Source organism: Bos indicus, chromosome 16 (assembly GCF_029378745.1).
Source record: "Bos indicus isolate NIAB-ARS_2022 breed Sahiwal x Tharparkar chromosome 16, NIAB-ARS_B.indTharparkar_mat_pri_1.0, whole genome shotgun sequence".
Taxonomy (NCBI): domain Eukaryota; kingdom Metazoa; phylum Chordata; class Mammalia; order Artiodactyla; family Bovidae; genus Bos; species Bos indicus.
The window spans coordinates 5,471,709-5,491,896 of NC_091775.1; the positions used below are offsets into that span (position 1 = coordinate 5,471,709).

At 39.1% G+C, this 20,188-nt stretch overlaps 1 protein-coding gene across 4 annotated transcripts in view; it reads left to right on the top strand.

Moving 5' to 3' along the window:
- CR2 (complement C3d receptor 2) overlaps positions 1-20,188 on the top strand; it is a 49,263-nt gene that overhangs the window by 9,641 nt on the left and 19,434 nt on the right. For 2 of the 4 annotated variants that reach the window (XM_070767878.1, XM_070767879.1), the window contains exons 2-16: positions 3,447-3,626; positions 5,641-5,740; positions 6,166-6,251; positions 7,730-8,128; positions 9,739-9,915; positions 9,998-10,100; positions 10,718-10,803; positions 11,897-12,286; positions 13,902-14,090; positions 14,179-14,278; positions 14,494-14,576; positions 15,273-15,680; positions 17,112-17,288; positions 17,378-17,468; positions 17,746-17,822. In XM_070767878.1, coding sequence (XP_070623979.1) covers positions 3,447-3,626; positions 5,641-5,740; positions 6,166-6,251; positions 7,730-8,128; positions 9,739-9,915; positions 9,998-10,100; positions 10,718-10,803; positions 11,897-12,286; positions 13,902-14,090; positions 14,179-14,278; positions 14,494-14,576; positions 15,273-15,680; positions 17,112-17,288; positions 17,378-17,468; positions 17,746-17,822 — 2,646 coding nt within the window. The other 2 variants (XM_070767881.1, XM_070767880.1) reach the window with 2 other exon arrangements.

Below are 20,188 nucleotides of genomic sequence, written 5' to 3' on the forward strand. Positions count from 1 at the left end.
TTATTTTCCTCTATTTCTTTGCATCGATTGCTGAGGAAGGCTTTTGTATCTCTCCTTGGTATTCTTTGAAACTCTGCATTCAGATGAGTATATCATTCCTTTTCTCCCTTGCTTTTCACTTTTTTTCTTTTCTCAGCTATTTGTAAGGCCTCCTCAGGCAATCATTTTGCCTTTTTGCATTTCTTTTTCTTGGGGATGGTCTCGATCACTGCCTCCTGTACAACGTCATGAACCTCCGTCCATAGTTCTTCAGGGATTCTATCACATCTAATTCTTTGAGTATATTTGTCACCTCCACTGTGTAATCATAAGGGATTTGATTTAGGTCATACCTGAATGGTCTAGTGGTTTTCCCTACTTTCTTCAATTTAAGTCTGATTGTTGCAATAAGGAATTCATGATCTGAGCCATAATCAGCCACAATCAGTCTTGTTTTTGCTAAGGGTATAGAACTTCTCCATCTTCAGCTGCAAAGAGTGTAATCAATCTGATTTCAGTATTGACCATCTGGTGATGTCCCTGTGTAGTATCATCACTTGTATTGTTGGAAAAGGGTGTTTGCTATGACCAATGCATTCTCTTGGCAAAACTCTGTTAGCCTTTGCCCTTTCATTTTGTACTCCAAGGCCAAATTTGCCTGTCACTCCAGGTATCTCTTGACTTCCTACTTTTGCATTCCAGTGCCCTATGATGAAAAGGACATCTTTTTTTTTGGTACTAGTTCTGGAAGGTCTTGTAGGTCATCACAGAACTGTTCCACTTCAGCTTCTTTGGCATTAGTGGTTGGGGATTACTTGAATTACTGTGATACTGAATGGTTTGCCTTGGAAATGAACAGAAACCATTCTGTCATTTTTAAGAACGCACCCAAGTACTGCATTTCAGACTGTTCTGTTGACTATGAGGGAGACTCCATGTCTTCTAAGGGATTCTTGCCCACAGTAATAAATATAATGGTTATCTGAATTAAGTTCTCCCATTCCAGGCCATTTTATTTCACTGATTTCTAAAATGTCGATGTTCACTCTTGCCACCTCCTGTTTGATAACTTCCAATTTTCCTTAATTCATGGACCTAACATTCCAGGTTCCTGTGCAATACCATTCTTTACAGCATCAGACTTTATTTCCATCACTAGTCACATCCTCAACTAGGTGGTCCTTTCACTTTGACTCAGTTTCTTTATTCTTTTTGGAGTTATTTCTCCACTCTTCTCCAGTAGCATATTGGGCACCTACTGACCTGGGGATTTCAGCTTTCAGTGTCTTATCTTTTTGCCTTTTCATAGTCTTTATGGAATTCTCAAGGCAAGAATACTGAAGTGGTTTGCCATTCCCTTTTCCAGTGGACAATGTTTTGTAAGAACTCTCCCCATGCCCTACACAGCATGGCTCACAGTTTCCTTGAGTTAGACAAGGCTGTGGTCCATGTGAACAGCTTGGTTAGTTTTCTGTGATTGTGGTTTTCATTCTCTGCCCTCTGAGGGATAAGGATAAGAGGCTTATGGAAGCTTCCTGATCGGGGAGACTGACTGTGGGGGAAACTGGGTCTTGTTCTGATGGATGGGGCCATGCTCAGTAAATCTTTAATCCAATTATCTGTGCACGGGCGGGGCTGTGTTCCCTCCCTGTTGTTTGGCCTATGCCTCCACCAGAGACTCCTGTCTGTATGACTCCACCAATAGAAGTGTTGGCTACAAAAACACTGGATTCAGCTATAATCTTGGGAGGTCTGTGTTTTCCTTTGTGTCAGTTAGTCCATGTTTGTTCTTTGACTTGCACCTGTAACTGTTTCAGATTTGTTTGAAAAAGGAGATTTATAGATTTGATATTCAAATATACCATCATTGTGGAGATGAAACTTGAACTGTCTTTCATATCTAGAAAAATTCTTTTCAAGGTACACTGTAAAGCATCAGGTCATTACAGTTTTTTTTTTTTTTCCTCACCTCCTAGAATAAGATTTGTTTCTTTTTAATCATCATAATCACAATTACTTTAAGTCACAGAGACATATCTTGAAACAACTATCTCCTTTTATCTGGTACCCATCAGAAAGTATTTACTAAATGTTTTTGGGGGCATATTACTCCATTAGGTTAATGGAAAAAATAATGAAGAATAAAAAACAATTCTATTTTCTCCTTCAGTTCAGTTCAGTTCAGTCGCTCAGTTGTGTCCGACTCTTTGCGACCCCATGAATCGCAGCATGCCAAGCCTCCCTGTCCATCACCAACTCCCAGAGTTCACTCAGACTCACATCCATCGAGTCAGTGATGCCATCCAGCCATCTCATCCTCGGTCGTCCCCTTCTGCTCCTGCCCCCTATCCCTCCCAGCATCAGAGTCTTTACCAATGAGTCAACTCTTTGCATGAGGTGGCCAAAGTACTGGAGTTTCAGCTTTAGCATCATTCCTTCCAAAGAAATCCCAGGGCTGATCTCCTTCAGAATGGACCAGTTGGATCTCCTTGCAGTCCAAGGGACTCTCAAGAGTCTTCTCCAACACCACAGTTCAAAAGCATCAATTCTTCGGCGCTCAGCCTTCTTCACAGTCCAACTCTCACATCCATACTTGACCACTGGAAAAACCATAGCCTTGACTAGACGAACCTTTGTTGGCAAAGTAATGTCTCTGCTTTTGAATATACTATCTAGGTTGGTCATAACTTTCCTTCCAAGGAGTAAGCGTCTATTAATTTCATGGCTGCAGTCACCATCTGCAGTGATTTTGGAGCCCAGAAAAATAAAGTCTGACACTGTTTCCACTGTTTCCCCATCTATCTGCCATGAAGTGATGGGACCAGATGCCATGATTTTCGTTTTCTGAATGTTGAGTTTTAAGCCAACTTTTTCACTCTCCTCTTTCACCTTCATCAAGAGGCTTTTGAGTTCCTCTTCACTTTCTGCCATAAGGGTGGTGTCATCTGCATATCTGAGGTTATTGATATTTCTCCCAGCAACCTTGATTCCAGCTTGTGCTTCTTCCAGCCCAGCATTTTCTCCTTACTAGGGCCTAAAGTTTTAAAGACTAAAATAGGAATGCTAATTCATAAAAGTAATTTTGGAGGTTCTTACATGAGATGAGGTCACAAAATCTGATATACTTGTTTCCTGTGATATTGAAGAAAAGTTTTTATACCATTTTAGTTTGTTTTTATGAGATTTTATAAAGGTGGAACTCCAGAGTCTTTGTGGCATTTTATTAAAAAATTATTTTCTCCAGCTCTTCTTCTGAAGTCTGTCATAAAAAGTCTTTGAACTCCTGAGCTTGTTTCTCTGTATATGCGTTCATACTGTAAGATACATTTTCTTTGACTCCCCCAAATATCTACATATTAGATTTAATTTCTAAAGATCAAATTTGTCATTGTAACTTGTGACCATACAGAAGCACAGTAGAGATTTTAGCCTCTCAGTTTTGATATTCCTGTGATCTTTGTCTCTAGGTCAGTGTAAATTCCTGCCAAGATATCCTTTTGCTAAGCCTAAAATTCAGAGTGATCAGTCTGAGTTTGCTGTTGGCAAAACTTGGGAATATGAGTGCCTTCCTGGGTATTTCAAGAAGTCATTCTTTGTCACCTGCCTAAAGACCTCCAACTGGTCAAATGCTCAGCAATTCTGTAAACGTGAGTAATCTGTAATAGAAGAATCTTTGAGTCTATAGCATGTCTCTATGGGCTAACCTGTAATTTTCAAGATAAAAGATAAGAAGATTAGTCAGTAATCTCAAATGAATGAGTTCCTAGATTCTCCATGTTTTCTTTTACTCCTAAGGGTATTAGATATTGGGTATTGGAGTTAAATCATCACAGCTGGCCAACTCTGTTTATCCTATAATTTTCATGACTTTGTTCTATGGTCTCTGTACTGTGTTATAGTGATCTTAAAAGTTATATATATCTTAATATATATAACTTTAAGTATATATATCTTTATATATATATATATATATATATATATATATATATATATATATATTAAAGTGAAATTGCTCAGTCGTGTCCAACTCTTTGCGACCCCATGGACTGTAGCCTACCAGTCTCCCCAGTCTATGGAATTTTCCAGGCAAGAATACTGGAGTGGGTTGCCATGTCCTTCTCCAGGGGATCTTCCCCACCCAGGAATCAAACCCGGGTTTCCCTCATTGCAGGCAGATGCTTTACCGTCTGAGCCAATTAGTACAAACTAATTCTAATATTAGTTTCACCTCAATCTTACCCAATTCAATTCAAGAAATATATTTGAATAATCACTAGGTATAAAGCATGAAGCTAGATGGTGGGGTTGGGGAGAGATATATAAATTAATATGCTAGTCTCTGAGGAACTCCTATACTATTCGTAGAGACTGGCTTTTAAGCAAACACTGTGCTATGGTATAATTTTTTAATCTATAGAGATAAAATTATATGACATCACAGAGAATAAATAATAAGTGCTATCTAGGAGAACCGGGACATCTGGGCATTACAGACAGAAAATAATAGCATATGTCAACATATAAAGATATGGAAGAACATGATGTCTTTGAAAAATACAAAATAGAAAAAAAAATTGTGGTTGGAACACAAGGTTCATGGTGAGAAATAGTAAATGATGAGGACTGGAACTTAACTGTCGTGGGCCATACATTTTTTTTCCAATGAACATTGGTAAGTGATTGTAATTTTTTGAATGTGGGGAGTAGCATGACTGCATTTGTGATTCTAAATGATAATGTGTGCAGTGGCATGAAACATTTACTGGACCAGTGGCAACCGGCATTAGAAAGGTACATTTTATTACTCAGTGATTTAATGAGAGATTTTAGTAGTAGCAAAATAATTGGTTTGGAGAGAGATTTCTGAAATCTAGTCATGAAAACTTGATGATCAATTGAATTAAGGACAGGTGGTAAATAATGAGCTATAGAAAGGAAATGATATATATTTTTTTTTTTTTTAAGCCACAAGACTTGCTAGATGTTGCCATCAACTGACAGAGTATAAAAGGGAGGAGAGACTATAAATTACAGTACCTGGTGGCTCAGAGGGTAAAGCATCTGCCTGCAATGCAGGAGACCTGGTTTAATCCCTGGGTCAGGAAGATCCCCTGGAGAAGGAAATGGCAACCCACTCCAGTACTCTTGGCCTGGAAAATCCCAAGGACAGAGAAGCCTGGTAGACTACAGTCCATGGGATTGCAAAGAGTTGGGACTTTGATGCTGGGAGGGATTGGGGGCAGGAGGAGAAGGGGACGACAGAAGATGAGATGGCTGGATGGCATCACTGACTCGATGGACATGAGTTTGAGTGAACTCTGAGAGTTGGTGATGGACAGGGAGGCCTGGCATGCTGCAATTCATGGGGTCGCAAAGAATCGGACATGACTGAGTGACTGAACTGAACTGAGAGACTATAAATTATGGTTGACCACAAATAATATTTTCATCCACACTTAGAAATATAGACTACAGGTTTTAAACAAATAGTGTTATGGAGTTGAAAGATAAAAATTTTCTAAATGTCCAAAAGTTCTTTGCATAAGCATGGGTAGGCTACTCAGCCAGTCCAGTCATATTGGAATTTAATAAAAGCAGAAAAAAATCCCTAAAATCCCAATCCCGATTTTTTTTTTTTTTCTGTTTTGTTCTCCCTTGTAGGTAAATCATGTACGGTTCCTAGAGAACTCCTCCATGGCTCTGTCCACACACCTCAGGGTATCATGTTTGGGGCAACAATTACATTTTCTTGTGACAGAGGGTGAGTTGGCAGGAGACATCTCCAGAGTACGTGGATATTAGAACAGTAGTTTCAATGGAAATCATCTGTCTTCCAAAAAAAAAAGATATGAGTAATTGCCACCCACCCTTAAAAATGGATAAATAAAAAGAATCACCTCTCTGATATGCTCCAGGGAGAACTGTTTAGGATGACCCACTAGAGTGGATCCCTAGAAGAGAAAAAATTTGCGCTACTCCTCTTCCAATTTTAAATCTTCAGTGTTAGTGACCAGGAGGTCAAATTTCATTTGTCTTTACATTGTTGAATCTTATGTATATGTCCATAGTCCTTCACCATTACTTTCACCATGATATTCTATTCTTTGCCATTCTTTCAGTGGAAAAAGTTCTAAGCTTTTCTAAAATGTCCAGCTGGGAGATGATCACTCATCTCTTTATCTTTAGATATCGACTCATTGGTGACACATCTGCTACATGTCTTATCTCAGACAATACAGTAACCTGGGATAAGGACCTACCCCTTTGTGAATGTGAGTAGAATTTTTGTTCTTGTCCCCCTCTAGAGGGAAAGTGGGCATCTACACATCAAAATAAGTACCCAGGAAGGTTACACTTGTTCTGAGCAGATCTGGACACAAATCTGTGATTTATTTTCTTCCATGCCCCCAATCCCACTACCCTTTCTTTCACTTACTGTACCTTGATGGTAAGTTAGTTCACAGTGAATAATTGCTCAAGTCTAAAATATGCTACAAGACTCCACTCTGCCAGCTTAAATCCAAGCAGAATTTATGGCACTCTAAGTACCTTTTGTAAGAGTTTATCTGTACTCTGGGGGTGAGGACTGGTGACTAAGTCATATTTAGGGGGTTTTATTAGGCCAGTTCCATGTACCTTGCTACCTTGATACTTTCCATTTAGAACCATCTTTGAGATGAGCTTACAGAATCTCAGCAATATGGGTTAATTGTAGGTGAAGTGGAAGTTTGGTTTGCAAGAGTTGAGACAAAATTCCCAGAAGATATTACATTTATTTTTAAATTTCTTTTCTTTTTATTTTATTGGAGGCTAATTACTTTACAATATTGTGGTGGTTTTTGCCATACATTGACATAAATCAGCCATGGGTGTACATGTGTTCCCTATCCTGAACCCTCATCCCACTCCCTCCCCATCCCATCCCTCAGGGTCATCCCAGTGCACCAGCCCTGAGCACCCTGTCTCATGCATTTAACATGGACTGGCAATCTGTTTCACATATGATAATATACATGTTTCATGCTATTCTCTCAGATCATCCTACCCTCGCCTTCTTCCACAGATTCCAAAAGACTGTTCTATAGATCTGTGTCTCTTTTGCTGTCTCGCATATAGGGTCATTGTTACCATCTTTCTAAATTCCATATATATGCATTAGTATACTGTATTGGTGTTTTTCTTTCTGGCTTACTTCACTCTGTATAATAGGCTCCAGTTCATCCACCTCATTAGAACTGATTCAAATGTATTCTTTTTAATGGCTGAGTAATACTCCATTGTGTATATGTACCACTGCTTTCTTATCCATTCATCTGCTGATGGACATCTAGGTTGCTTCCATGTCCTGGCTATTATAAACAGTGCTGTGATGAACATTGGGGTACACGTGTCTCTTTCCCTTCTGGTTTCCTCAGTGTGTATGCCCAGCAGTGGGATTGCTGGGTCATATGGCAGTTCTATTTCCAGTGTTTTAAGGAATCTCCACACTGTTCTCCATAGTGGCTGTACTAGTTTGCATTCCCACCAACAGTGTAAGAGGGTTCCCTTTTCTCCACACCCTCTCCAGCATTTATTGTTTGTAGACTGTTTGATAGCAGCCATTCTGACTGGCGTGAGATGGTACCTCATTGTGGTTTTGATTTGCATTTCTCTGATAATAAGTGATGTTGAGCATCTTTTCATGTGTTTGTTACAGAAGATATAATATTTAAATACCTTCTCTCTTTTCCTATCTACCACACTGCCAAAGCTATTCCTTGTGAGCCACCCCCAGCCATCTCTAATGGAGACTTTCAGAGCAGCAATAGAGACTACTTTTACTATGGAACAGTGGTTACTTATCAGTGCCATGTTGGACAGAATGGGAAAAAGCTGTTTGACCTCTTGGGTGAGAAGTCAATATATTGCACCAGCAAAGACAATCAAGTTGGCATCTGGAACAGCCCTCCCCCTCAGTGTATTCCGGTAGTCAAATGCCCAATTCCAGAAGTTGAAAATGGAGCTATGGAATCTGGATTTAGGCGTTCATTTTCTTTAAATGACTCTGTGATGTTTAAGTGTAAGCCTGGCTTTACCATGAAAGGCAGCAACACAGTATGGTGCCAACCAAACAGCAAATGGAATCCTCCACTGCCAAAGTGCTTCAAGGGTGAGTTGGGCTGCAACTTTGGGGATCTAGAAATAAAATGAGATTTTGGGAGAGATATATGTAGGATACCTATGAGAAGAGGATGATAAAGACAGTGTGTGTTGTTGGATATCCTGGTTAAAGAATTTAAAAGTAGCTAGGCAAAGATTCATAAATTTTCTAAAATATTTTTATTATAATACTACATACATATAGGTGTACAAAAGCTTTTCTACTATGCTTGATAAAGGCTTGAGAAAGAACAGCAGCAATAACAACAAAAAAGAGACAGAGAAATTGGAAAACATAAACTAAGTGAAATGGGAGCACTGAATATGAAATAGAAAAGGTGCAACAAACTAGATAAAAGTAAGAGATCATTATATAGTCCAGTTGCTTTTAAACATATCTGCTCATTAGAAACACACCTGGAGCTCTGGAGAGAAAAGTAGCAATACCTGGACATTTTTATTTTTCAAAAAAGAATCCAAAATAATTCTGCTATGTATCTGGATTTTAAAAAGTAAATTCAAGTTTTTCTATTAAATAGTAGTTTTAGTGATATAGAATTCTGTTATTTTCTGTTGACCAATCATGATACAGTGGTATTATGTGAATAATAGTTGCATAATCACAATAGTAAAATATGTTTATCAGTTTTCACAATCAATAGATAGACACAAATTAAAAGATATTTATAATTTTATAATGGAAACATGATCAACCTAACAATATAAAATAATTACATATTATTTGGGGGGTTAAATAGGGTGATGTGGTAAGTGGGAAAAAAAATTTTAAAGTAAACTTTGAAAGTAGTATCTAAATGTTGAAGAGATGAGAAATTTACTATATTCTGGGACAGAGCTAGATATACATTAATTTAGGGGAAATCAGAAGACACTAAAAAAAAAAAAAAAAAAGCAGATAGTACCAGAGCCAATGATCAAAGATTTTTATATGATTAAAATTGTATGTAGTTAGATTTTATTTAAATGAGGATAAAATTAACTCTTAATCCCATTAGCCAGGCCAGTAGGGAAAATTGATCAGAATTAGATTTAAATTACTATACGCTTTATACATTCTTCTATTGAAAAATGTAGCCTTTATGGAATAAGGTTAGAATTAAGACTGAGTCACTTCCCCCATTTCCCCTCTTTCTCCTACTTTTATTGAGAAATGCCCGACTTCCTAAAAACCTGGCACCATTTGGAGTTCCTTCCCCAAGACTTAAACACTTCATCATTGGTGTGGGGACCAGGAAGAAAGGGGATATTTTGGTGGTTAAAAAAAAAAAAAAAAAAGGCATTATAATAGTTTGGTTCCCTTGGCTACAGTATTAGTGAGAGGATATCCATTTAAATAAAACAGGAAAATGATGAGGAGGGGTCATATTTCCTGGCACAGATCAAGATAGAGAGGAGATAGATGCAAAGTTCATCATGTCTAAAATATGTAACATATAGTAGCGTCATTCTGTCTCACCCAAAAGAGTGTTTGCCTTAAACTTAGGAGGGCTGACATGACCACCTTTATCCAACTCCTGCCAACCCTAAATTGGCTTAGGTTGTAGAGAAGAAAGTTCTTATTTTAGAAATAACAGGCCTCCGGTCCTGTTTTCTTCTCAGGGTGTCTACCACCTCCACATACCCACCATGGTAATTATAACCAATTGGATGAGGAATTCTTTGCAGTTGGACAGGAAGTGTCCTACAGCTGTGAGCCTGGCTACACTCTCATTGGAACTAATCCTATACAATGTACATCCTTGGGAACCTGGAGCCATCTAGTACCCAAATGTGAAGGTGCATAAAGGTCTATTTCATCTCAAGGAAACTCAGTTGTTTCCTGACTCTTCATGTGCCAGCCTTGTTTCTTTTTTCCTAGTGAAATCATGTGATGACATTCCAAACCAACTTCTCAATGGTCGTGTGGTAGCTCCTCCTAATCTCCAGCTTGGGGCAGAGGTTTCATTTGTTTGTGATAAAGGGTGAGTGCAAAGTGACCCATAGCTAGTCATTGCTAAGTGTGATCTTTAAAGACAGTTACATTTCTTTGCCTCTGATTTTCTCTCTCCTTTTCTTTACCTTTTATGATTAAGAATTCTGTTGTTAAAAGAATCCCATTTATTTTCTCCAAATGTGTGCATGGTCAGCCAAAGTTGGGAACTGTCCTCTCATCATTTGCAAAAGCAAAGATTAGGCTCAGAAGTTAAGATTTCTTTTATGGAGACTGAATGGACGTTGAGGGTTCAGTAAGAGGGGCTCTTTGAAGTGAGCTTAAGAAACAAAGTCTTTGATGTTTTCCTGACTAGGGACTAAGGTTGTTTCCTTCTAATGGTCAAGAAAATCTTAACATTTGGATGCTGAAGATTAAAGCAAGAACTCAAGGAAAGAGCAGACCATCAGGACTGTTTGCTCTGTGTTTTTAGCTGGTCTGAAGTCTTCATATAACTTAGCTAATTCTCAATCTTGGACTTTTTCCTTAGGGAAAATTCTTATGAAGATAGACCCCATTAATCCCACACTCTTGAAAGAAGTGTTTAGTTTCCATGTAACGGAGAATTGGTTTGTTCTGGTGATAATTTGCTGCCCCTTATTGTTTAAGGTACCGGTTAAATGGCCAGTCTTCTAGTCAGTGTGTCTCAGAAGGAATGAGAGTTTTCTGGAGTAATAAATTTCCTGTCTGTGAACGTGAGTAGAAAGCAAAAGTAATCAAGTATGGATTGTGCCTCTTGATTTTTGGTCTGTTCTTATGCATTTATCAATTATAAAATCTATCAACATGTATGCTTTGAACATATACATGCCACTCTTCTGTATGTTTTAGAATGCAGGCCAAAACTAACTTTATTCAATTGACTACAAATGGTGTTGAGTATTCTATGTGTATAAGGATAAAGGCTCTCAAAAGTTACTCCAGCTGAAAATGAATAGCACTGATGCACTGACATGGTAATGCCACTTCCTCATCTGATGAGCAAATCTTGGAGCTAAATGGAAATCAACCAGAAGTTTCAGAGGTTGGCAGTTTTTTCTTTATTCTGAGACTCACTCAGGAAAAGTGTACATATACTAACACAGCTATAAACAATTAATATTCTTCATGCCCAATAGGACAAGTAAATAAAAGATATTATTTGAAACCATTTCCTGTGGCTTCTTCAAAGGAGACAAGCATTAAAAGAAGACAATTGACTTGCAGTGAGGATGCAGTATCTTTTGTAACAGGACAGAATGTGGTCTCTATACTTAATAGCCCCAGTTGTGCTTGAAATAGGTGTTGCATAATTAGCATGTTCCAGGTATTGTACTTGTCATTTTCAGCTACCTTCTTACTAGATTAGGAAACTGAGGCTTAAAAAGGGTGAGACTTGCCTAAGGTCACGCAGCTATTGAATGACTGTGGGGATTTGAAACCAGGCCTATTGAGCCCAAATTGTACACATGTAATTAGTACGTCATTAACATTATTTTCATGTACTATTTACCTTTTGTTTCATTATTAAAGTTGATTAGACACAGAACTATTCAATAAATTCTGTTTCATTGTTATTGTTTGGTCCTAATTGCTTTTTTTGCTGAAGATCAAGAGAAAGGTAAGAATTTAGCAGCTTAGGGACAGCTCTTACTGAGCTGTCAGAGTGAGTATGAATAAGAGAGAAATTATATGAATTTCTAATCTATTTCTGAAACAGTGACATGACCTATATTTGGATCTTTTATCTAAATTTGAATCTTATTTTCATGATCAGTGTGACCACATATTTTCTTTCCTACTTTGCAGGGATTTTTTGTGACCCCCCTCCTTCTATCAAAAATGGACGCAGTAGTTATTATTCTGGTCCTGTAGCTCATAATGCTGTGGTGACCTATACATGTCAGAGTGCCTTCCGCCTCATTGGAGAAAGACGTCTTTTTTGTATAAGTAAAGACAATGTGAATGGAATCTGGGATAAAGCTCCTCCTATCTGTGAATATTACGATAGAAATTCTGTTTGCTCTGAACCCATAGTACCAGGGGGATACCGAAGTAAAACATCTAGACCACCATTCAGACACGGTGATGCTGTGACATTTTCCTGTAATGCCAATTTCACCATGAAAGGAAACAAAACTGTTTGGTGCCGAGCAAATAGAAGGTGGGGTCCGACACCATTACCAACCTGTGAGAGTGGTGAGTAGAATGAAAGTAAAATTGAACCAGAAGCTTGGTCCCTTCCATTTCTGTGCAGGTTAAGTTTGGGATCATTCTGAAGGAAGAACAGTGTGAATGTGTAAATGGTAAGGGTGGAGGGAGGAAGCAAGGGAAAGGGTGAAAATGACAGTTTCCTATTTTTTTTTACCTTAGTTGTAGAGGGATATAAATGTTCATTCATCAATAGAGCAAATAATTTTAAAATATAATGGGAAAATCTAACTGAACACACCTAATATTTGAATGGAATATCTCACAATGATAGAGGCCAGAGTTAGTCTGGACTGTGGAAAGTGGATAGTTTAAACTGTCTATCTAAGGTATTGTCAAATGAAAAGAAATGTGGGCTCCTAAAGCAAAAACATACTAAATGGATTTAAAATTTATCTATAAGAGCTGTTAATGTAGTACGGCAGAAATGGTTTGCCATTCCCTTTGACCTCTATAAATACTTTCTGAGTGATCCACACTATATTCCAAACTCATCTCCTAAGCCATAACATTTCAAATCAAGTTACTTTGAAAATGGACATGAGTTTTTGCGAACTCCAGGAGATAGTGAAGGACAGGGAAGTCTGGTATGCTGCAGTCCATTGGGTTGCAAAGAGTTGGACATGACTTAGTGACTGAACAACAACTTTGAGAACAGGAACTACTGTAAGTTCCTTTTCTTTGTATTTTGTTTGACTTACGTTGCTTGAACTCTAAATCTGAATTTCAGTTATGTAATTATGGGATCTGGCAATATTTGACAAAAATTGTACTATCAAAATAATCAAAATACGATTCTATCTATAAAATCTTGGGGGCATTCTGAAGATAGTCACAAATGAGGTGACCATGGAAAACAATTGTGTGTGTGTTTGATAGTCACTCAATCATGTCTGACTCTTTGAGACTCACAGATTGGAGTCTGCCAGGCTCTTTTGTCCATGGAATTCTCCAGGCAAGAATACTAGAATGAGTTGCCATTCCCTTCTCCATGGGGTATTCCTGACCTAGGGATGGAACCCAAGTCTCCTGCATTGCAGGCAGATTCTTTACCATCTGAGCCATCAGGGAAGCCTGAAAAACAATTAAGTCTTTATAAAGACTTAGATAGGCCTCTATGTATTGACATGGAAAGACATAGATTATTAAACAAATAAAGCAAGGCATTGAACAATATGTATTGAGCATCACACAAAGGAAAAATGTGTGTGTATATATCACATATAGGATAAAAACAAACTATATTACTGATATCTGGCAGGATAATCTTATAAATAACAGCATGCTACTTTTGGAGCATAGAATAGGCTTAAGGGTAGAATGGGAGTATGAGTGAAAAATGGACTTTATTTTTTGGTAATTGAAGGTTTTCACATGGTAAATATAATTCATAAAGTATAACTAAAATATAATGTACTATTTGTAGTATAAAATGGATATAATTAAACCACACCTGTTTAATCTTTAAAAGACTGAGTTGACTATTAATAATGACTGTTTGCCATACATCATGTATCATTTATTTGGATGTATGTACTAAATCAAAATATAGACTGTGAAGGAACTGTTATCTGATGACCTTTTTCCTAATGTGTCTGTAAAGATATCCCCCTGGAGTGTCCTTCACTTCCCACAATTGCCAATGGGCATCACACAGGGGAGAGTGTTGGCTCCTTTGCTCCAGGATTGACTGTGACCTACAGTTGTGAACCTGGTTATTTACTTCTTGGAGAAAACACCATTCACTGTTTGTCTTCGGGAGACTGGAGTGCTGTTGCTCCCACATGTAAAGGTACTCTAAATTGACAATCATCTGGGTTAAGAATTTGGGCTATTATGTTACTTGCCATATTTTGCTCATCTTTGGATTGCTTTCTTAGAGGCAGAGTGTGAAGCTCCAGGACCATTTCTCAATGGGCAGATAAAGAGGCCCACTAGTTTTGGGGTTGGTGCAACTGTGAACTTTTCCTGTAATGAAGGGTGAGTGTCTAGAGGCCCAATGGGGTTTCATTCATTTGACTTATGTGTGCATGGTGTGAACTGTGAAACTATGAGGGTCGATGGACAGCTTGAGGTTGTGAGATAATGCTGATAAAAAGAAGTTAGTGCCCACAAATTAAGTGAATTTATCTTGGATTTTTAATAGAGGCTTTCATTCTGCCTAATCATTCTGAATGACCTCCCTTTGTCTCCAGGTATCGGTTACAAGGACCACTTTCTAGTCAGTGTGTAATTTTTGGACAGCGTACTTTTTGGACCAGGATGCCAGCATGTGAAGGTAAGTTAGGCAACTGTAGTTTGTAACTTGCTCCTTGGCCAGAGGTTCAGCAAGACACTGCCTCCTCAGCTTAACTGAAAGTTTTTTTGTCTAGTTGTTACTACACAGATCTTATAGAACAAAGATCTCCTCTAGAGATCTTTGTCTTTTCATACTGTTCACGGGGTTCTCAAGGTAGGAGTACTGAAGTAGTTTGCCATTTCCTTCTCCAGTGGATCACATTTTTTCAGAACTCTCCACCATGACCATTCATCTTGGGTGGCCCTGCAGAGCATGGCTCAAAGTTTCACTGACTTGCACAGGCTGTGAAGAAATCTTTAGATTTTAAGGGATATATTCTTCACTGAAGCATCCTTGTATTATCTCTTTATCCTTTGCTTACTCAGGTAAAACAGGGTTCCTGAGCATTTCTTTCTCTGAAAGCTATGTACAATTGCCATCCAGGCCATGCACATAATGGAGATTATATACTTGGTAAAAGAAATAAAAGGATCAGTAAAGTAGATATATTCAGGAACAAAATTTTAGATCATACTTTCTGAATTATTTTGCTATAGCTGCTTTGACAGATTCATCACAGATTCAAACACTATTGTCCCTGAACCGAGGATATGAGAGTGGCATCTAGAAACACCGGAGACATTCTTTGTTGATAGTACAGCTGTAATCTTGTCAACTATCTCTCTAATTTTCTAGAAATTCTTTGCCCATCACCTCCTCCTATACTCAATGGAAGACATACAGGCACCTCTTCAGTGATCTTTCGATATGGAAGCACAGTCAGTTACACTTGTGACCCAGGCCCAGAGAAAGGAGTGAACTTCATCCTCGTTGGGGAGAGAACTATCCGTTGTACCACCGATAGTCAGAAGACTGGGACCTGGAGCGGACCTGCCCCACGCTGTGAACTTTCTGTTTCTGAGCTTTTGTGTCCACCTCCTCAGATCCCAAGAGGCCAAATATCATCTGGGCAGAGAGATCAATATTCCTATAATGACACTGTGGTATTTGCTTGCATGTTTGGCTTTACCATGAAGGGTAGCAGGGCAGTCCGATGTAATGCCCAAGGCACATGGGAACCGTCAGTACCAGTCTGTGAAAAGGGTGGGTATTCCAATGTTCAGAATAAATGCTACTGATTTCTTCTTTAGAAACATTAGAGAAGGTGTTATGGACTTCAGCAGGACCTTTTCCAGCTTCCAGTCCCCTCAATTATACCAAGTATCAGTTTAGTTCAGTCACTCAGTCATGTCCGACTCTTTGTGACCCCCATGGACTGCATCACATCAGGCCTCCCTGTCCATCACCAACTCCCAGAGCTTGCTCAAACTCAGGTCCATTGAGTCAGTGATGACATCCATCCATCTCATCCTCTGTCATCCCCTTCTCCTGTCTTCAATCTTTCTCAGCATCAGGGTCTTTTCCAATGAGTTAGCTGTTCACATCAGGTGGCCAAAGTATTGGAGCTTCAGCATCAGTCCTTCCAATGAACATTCAGGGCTGATTTCCTTTAGGATTGACTGGTTGGATCTCCTTGCAGTCCAATGGATTCTCAAGAATCTTCTCTAACACCACAGTCCAAAAGCATCAATTCTTTGGTGCTCAGCTTTATTTATGGTCTGACTCTTACATCCATATGTGACTACTGGAAAAACCATAGCTTTGACTATACAGACCTTTGTCGGCAAAGTAATGTCTCTGCTTTTTAATATGCTGTTTAGGTTGGTCATACGTTTTCTTTCAAGGAGCAAGTGTCTATTAATTACATGGCTGCAGTCACCATGCGCAGCAATTTTGGAGTCCAAGAAAATAAAGTCTGCCACTGTTTCCATTGTTTCCCCATCCTTGGGTTGGAATCTTCCCACCTTGCAGGCAGATTCTTTACCATCTGAACCACCAGGGAAGCCCAAGAATACTGAAATGGGTAGCCCATCCCTTCTCCAGGGAATCTTCCCAACCCAGAGATCGAACCGGGTTCTCCTGCATTGCAGGTGGATTCTTTACCAGCTGAGCTTTCAGGGAAGCCCACCCTCATCAAATATAGTGAATATCAGTTATACAGAAGCCTTTTAAAACACTACCATTCATTTTGTGGAAGTATCCTTGGAGGAAAAACATTAGGGATCACTAAATTGTCCCTTTCTTTAAAGTGAAAAAAAAAAAAAAAAAACTGGAGAAAATGTTTGCTTGTCTTAACAGTGATTTCTTAAAAGAGACTTCAGCAAAATCCCACCCTATAGATAGATCAGAATCTCCCATTAGAAGCATACAAGAGGGTTCCTTAAAACAGGAAGAGACAGCAAACGAGTTGGAGCACTCAGTTGGAATGGAAAACAATCTACAGCAGCCTAAATGCAGAAAAAAAAAGAAAAAGAAAAAGATAACCACTGACCTAAAATTACCCAAAACTGGGCTGCAAGATTACGGCTGTACTGTACAACTGCCACCAGAATGGCATTGTAGCATTGATATCAAAATCTTTGGCTCAGTTTTTTCTGTTGTTTACATAAGAAAAATTATCTGCCTTTCTTTTAGATTGTCAAGCCCCTCCTAAAATCCTCAATGGGCAGAAGGAAGACAGACACAGGGTTCGCTTTGTCCCTGGGACATCCATAAAATACAGCTGTGACCTTGGCTATGAGCTGGTGGGAGAAGAATCCATACATTGTACCCCTGATGGAGTGTGGATGCCCACTGCTCCCACATGCAAAGGTGCCAGGCTCTGAATTTTGATTTTTTTTTTTTTTTGGTTTTGAAATGGCCTTCAGTTGATTTCTCATTCTCCTTTTTTTTTTTCTTAGTGGCAGAATGTGAACCTGTCGGAAAGCAAGTCTTTAAAAAACCCAAGAACCAATTTATTAGACCAGATGTTAACTCTTCTTGTGATGAAGGGTAAGTGAGGACTATCTCAGACTACAGTAGGTACACTGCAAGCCCTGTGTTAAGAGTTTATCTCAAAGACCTTCTTCATGGGTTTGTGGACATGTTGATCACTCTGTTTTTCCATTAATGGAGACTATGCTGTTCAGTGGATGGGTTGTGCTCCTGGTGGCTACATTTTTGTTCCTATAGTTGCCTGTCCTGAAAGTAATATGTGCTATTGAGCCAATAGCTTTTGCTTAGGCTAATGGTCCACAGATAACAAAATGTCTTGACTCTTTGTCCCTAGGTACCGACTGGGTGAAAGTGTCTATCAGCAGTGTCAAGGCACAATTCCTTGGTTTATGGAAATTCGTCTTTGTAAAGGTAAGTAGAAAAATAACAGGGGATCTAGAATAATGTGAGATCAGTGAATATGAATAACAGAGGATCTAGCTTCCTGTGGCGGCTCAGATGGTAAAGCGTCTGTCTACAATGCAGGAGACCCGGGTTTGATCCCTGGGTTGGGAAGATCCCCTGGAGAAGGAAATGGCAATCCACTCTAGTACTATTGCCTGGAAAATCCCATGGACAGAGGAGCTTGGTAGGCTACTGTCTATGAGGTCTCAAAGAGTCGGACACGACTGAGCAACTTCACTTTCACTTTCACTTTAGCTTCCTATGAGATTTCTGTTTTAGACATGTTATGGGATTATGAATATTAGATTCCATTCTTTTCTCTCTGTCAATAGTTATAGTTGCACAGTTTTGCTTTCTGTTGCCTCCTCTTTTACTCGAAGCATAGCAATCACTTAATGTGAACTCATTTAACTACTGATTCTCTTATGTGATTTGGGAGAATAAGAGTAATGAAGTCAGTAAGTATATGAACCATCATCCTTAAGTCTGGGTATACTAGCTTAGTGGTAAGAAAGAGGACTGAGATGGGATCTGAACTCAGATTCTATTTCTACTTATTGACTTGGGGCAATTTATGTAATTCCTCTGAACTCAGGCCTCTTATCTGTAATGTTGCCATAAGATTTCAGACCTCAAAGTTGTTATAATTAAATGCTACTATCCCTACATTAAGGATGAGAACATTGTCTATCAAAAAGTAGATGTTCAGTAAACAATAAAAATTCTTGGCTAACCTACCATACCATCACAACACAAAGATAAACCATCTCAAAAAACCTTAATTCTATTCCTCTGTGCTGTTTATTGACCTATTCATATCAGTTCAGTACTAAGTCATATCCGACTCTTTGCAACTCCATGGACTACAGCATGCCAAGCTGCCCTGTCCATCTCCAACTCCCAGAGCTTGCTCAACACATGTCCAACACGTAGGTGATGCCAACCAGCCATCTCATCCTCTGGTGTCCCCTTCTTCTCCTGACTTCAGTCCTTCCAGCATCAGGGTCTTTTGCATCAGGTGCCCAAAGTATTGGAGTTTCAGCTTCAGAAGTCCTTCCAATGAATATTCAAGACTGATTTCCTTTAGGATTGACTGATGTGATCTCCTTGCAGTCCAAAGGACTTGAAAGAGTCTTCTCCAACACCACAGTTCAAAAGCATCAATTCTTGGTTGCTCAGCTTTCTTTATGCTCCAACTCTCACATCCACACATGACTACTGGAAAAACTATAGCTTTGACTCTCTCTCTCTCTTTAGTTGCTCTGTCATGTCCGACTCTTGTGATCGCATGGACTGCAGCCTGCCAGGCTCCTCTGTCCATGGGATTCTCCAGGCAAGAATACTGGAGTGGGTTGCCATTTCATTCTCCAGGGTATCTTCCTGACCCAGGTATTGAACCCGGGTCTTCTGCATTGCAGACAGATACTTTACCAACTGAGCTATAAGGGAAGCCCTCATAGCCCTCTAGCTTTGACTAGAAGGACCTTTTTTGGCAAAGTAATGTTTCTGCTTTTTAATATGCTGTCTAGGTTTTCTTCCAAGGAACAAGCATATTTTAATTTCATGGCTGTTGTCACCATCTTCAGTGATTTTGGAGCCCAAGAAAATAAAGTCTCTCACTGCATTGTTTCTCCATTTGTTTGCCATGAAGTGATGGGACTGGATGCCATGATTTTCATTTTTTGAATGTTGAGTTTTAGGCCAGCATTTTCACTCTCTTCTTTCACTTTCTTCAAGAGGCCCTTTACTTCCTCTTCACTTTCTGCCTTAGGGTGATGTCATCTGCTTATTTTAGGTTATTAATATTTCTCCTGGCAATCTTTATTCCAGCTTGTGCTTCATCCAGCCCAGCATTTTGTATGATGTACTCTGCATATAAGTTAAACAAGCAGGGTGACAATATACAGCCTTTATGTACTCCTTTCCCAATTTGGAACCAGTCTGTAGTTCCATATCTGGTTCTAACTGTCACTTCTTGACCTGCATACAAATTTCTCAGGAGACAGGTAAGGTTGTCTGGGGTTCCCATCTCTTTAAGAATCTTCCACAATTTGTTGTGATGTTGTGATCCACAGTCAAAGGCTTTGGCATAGTCAATAAAGCAGAAGTAGATGTTCTTCTGGAACTCTTGTTTTTCTACAATCCAATGGATGTTGGCAATTTGATCTCTGGTTCCTCTGCCTTTGCTAAATCCAGCTTGAACATCTGGAAGTTCTTGGTTCAGTACTGTTGAAGCTTAGCTTGGAAAATTTTGAGCATTACTTTACTAGTGGGTGAACATTTGTGTGGTAGTGTGAAGCTACTTTGGCATTGCCTTTCTTTGGGATTGGAAT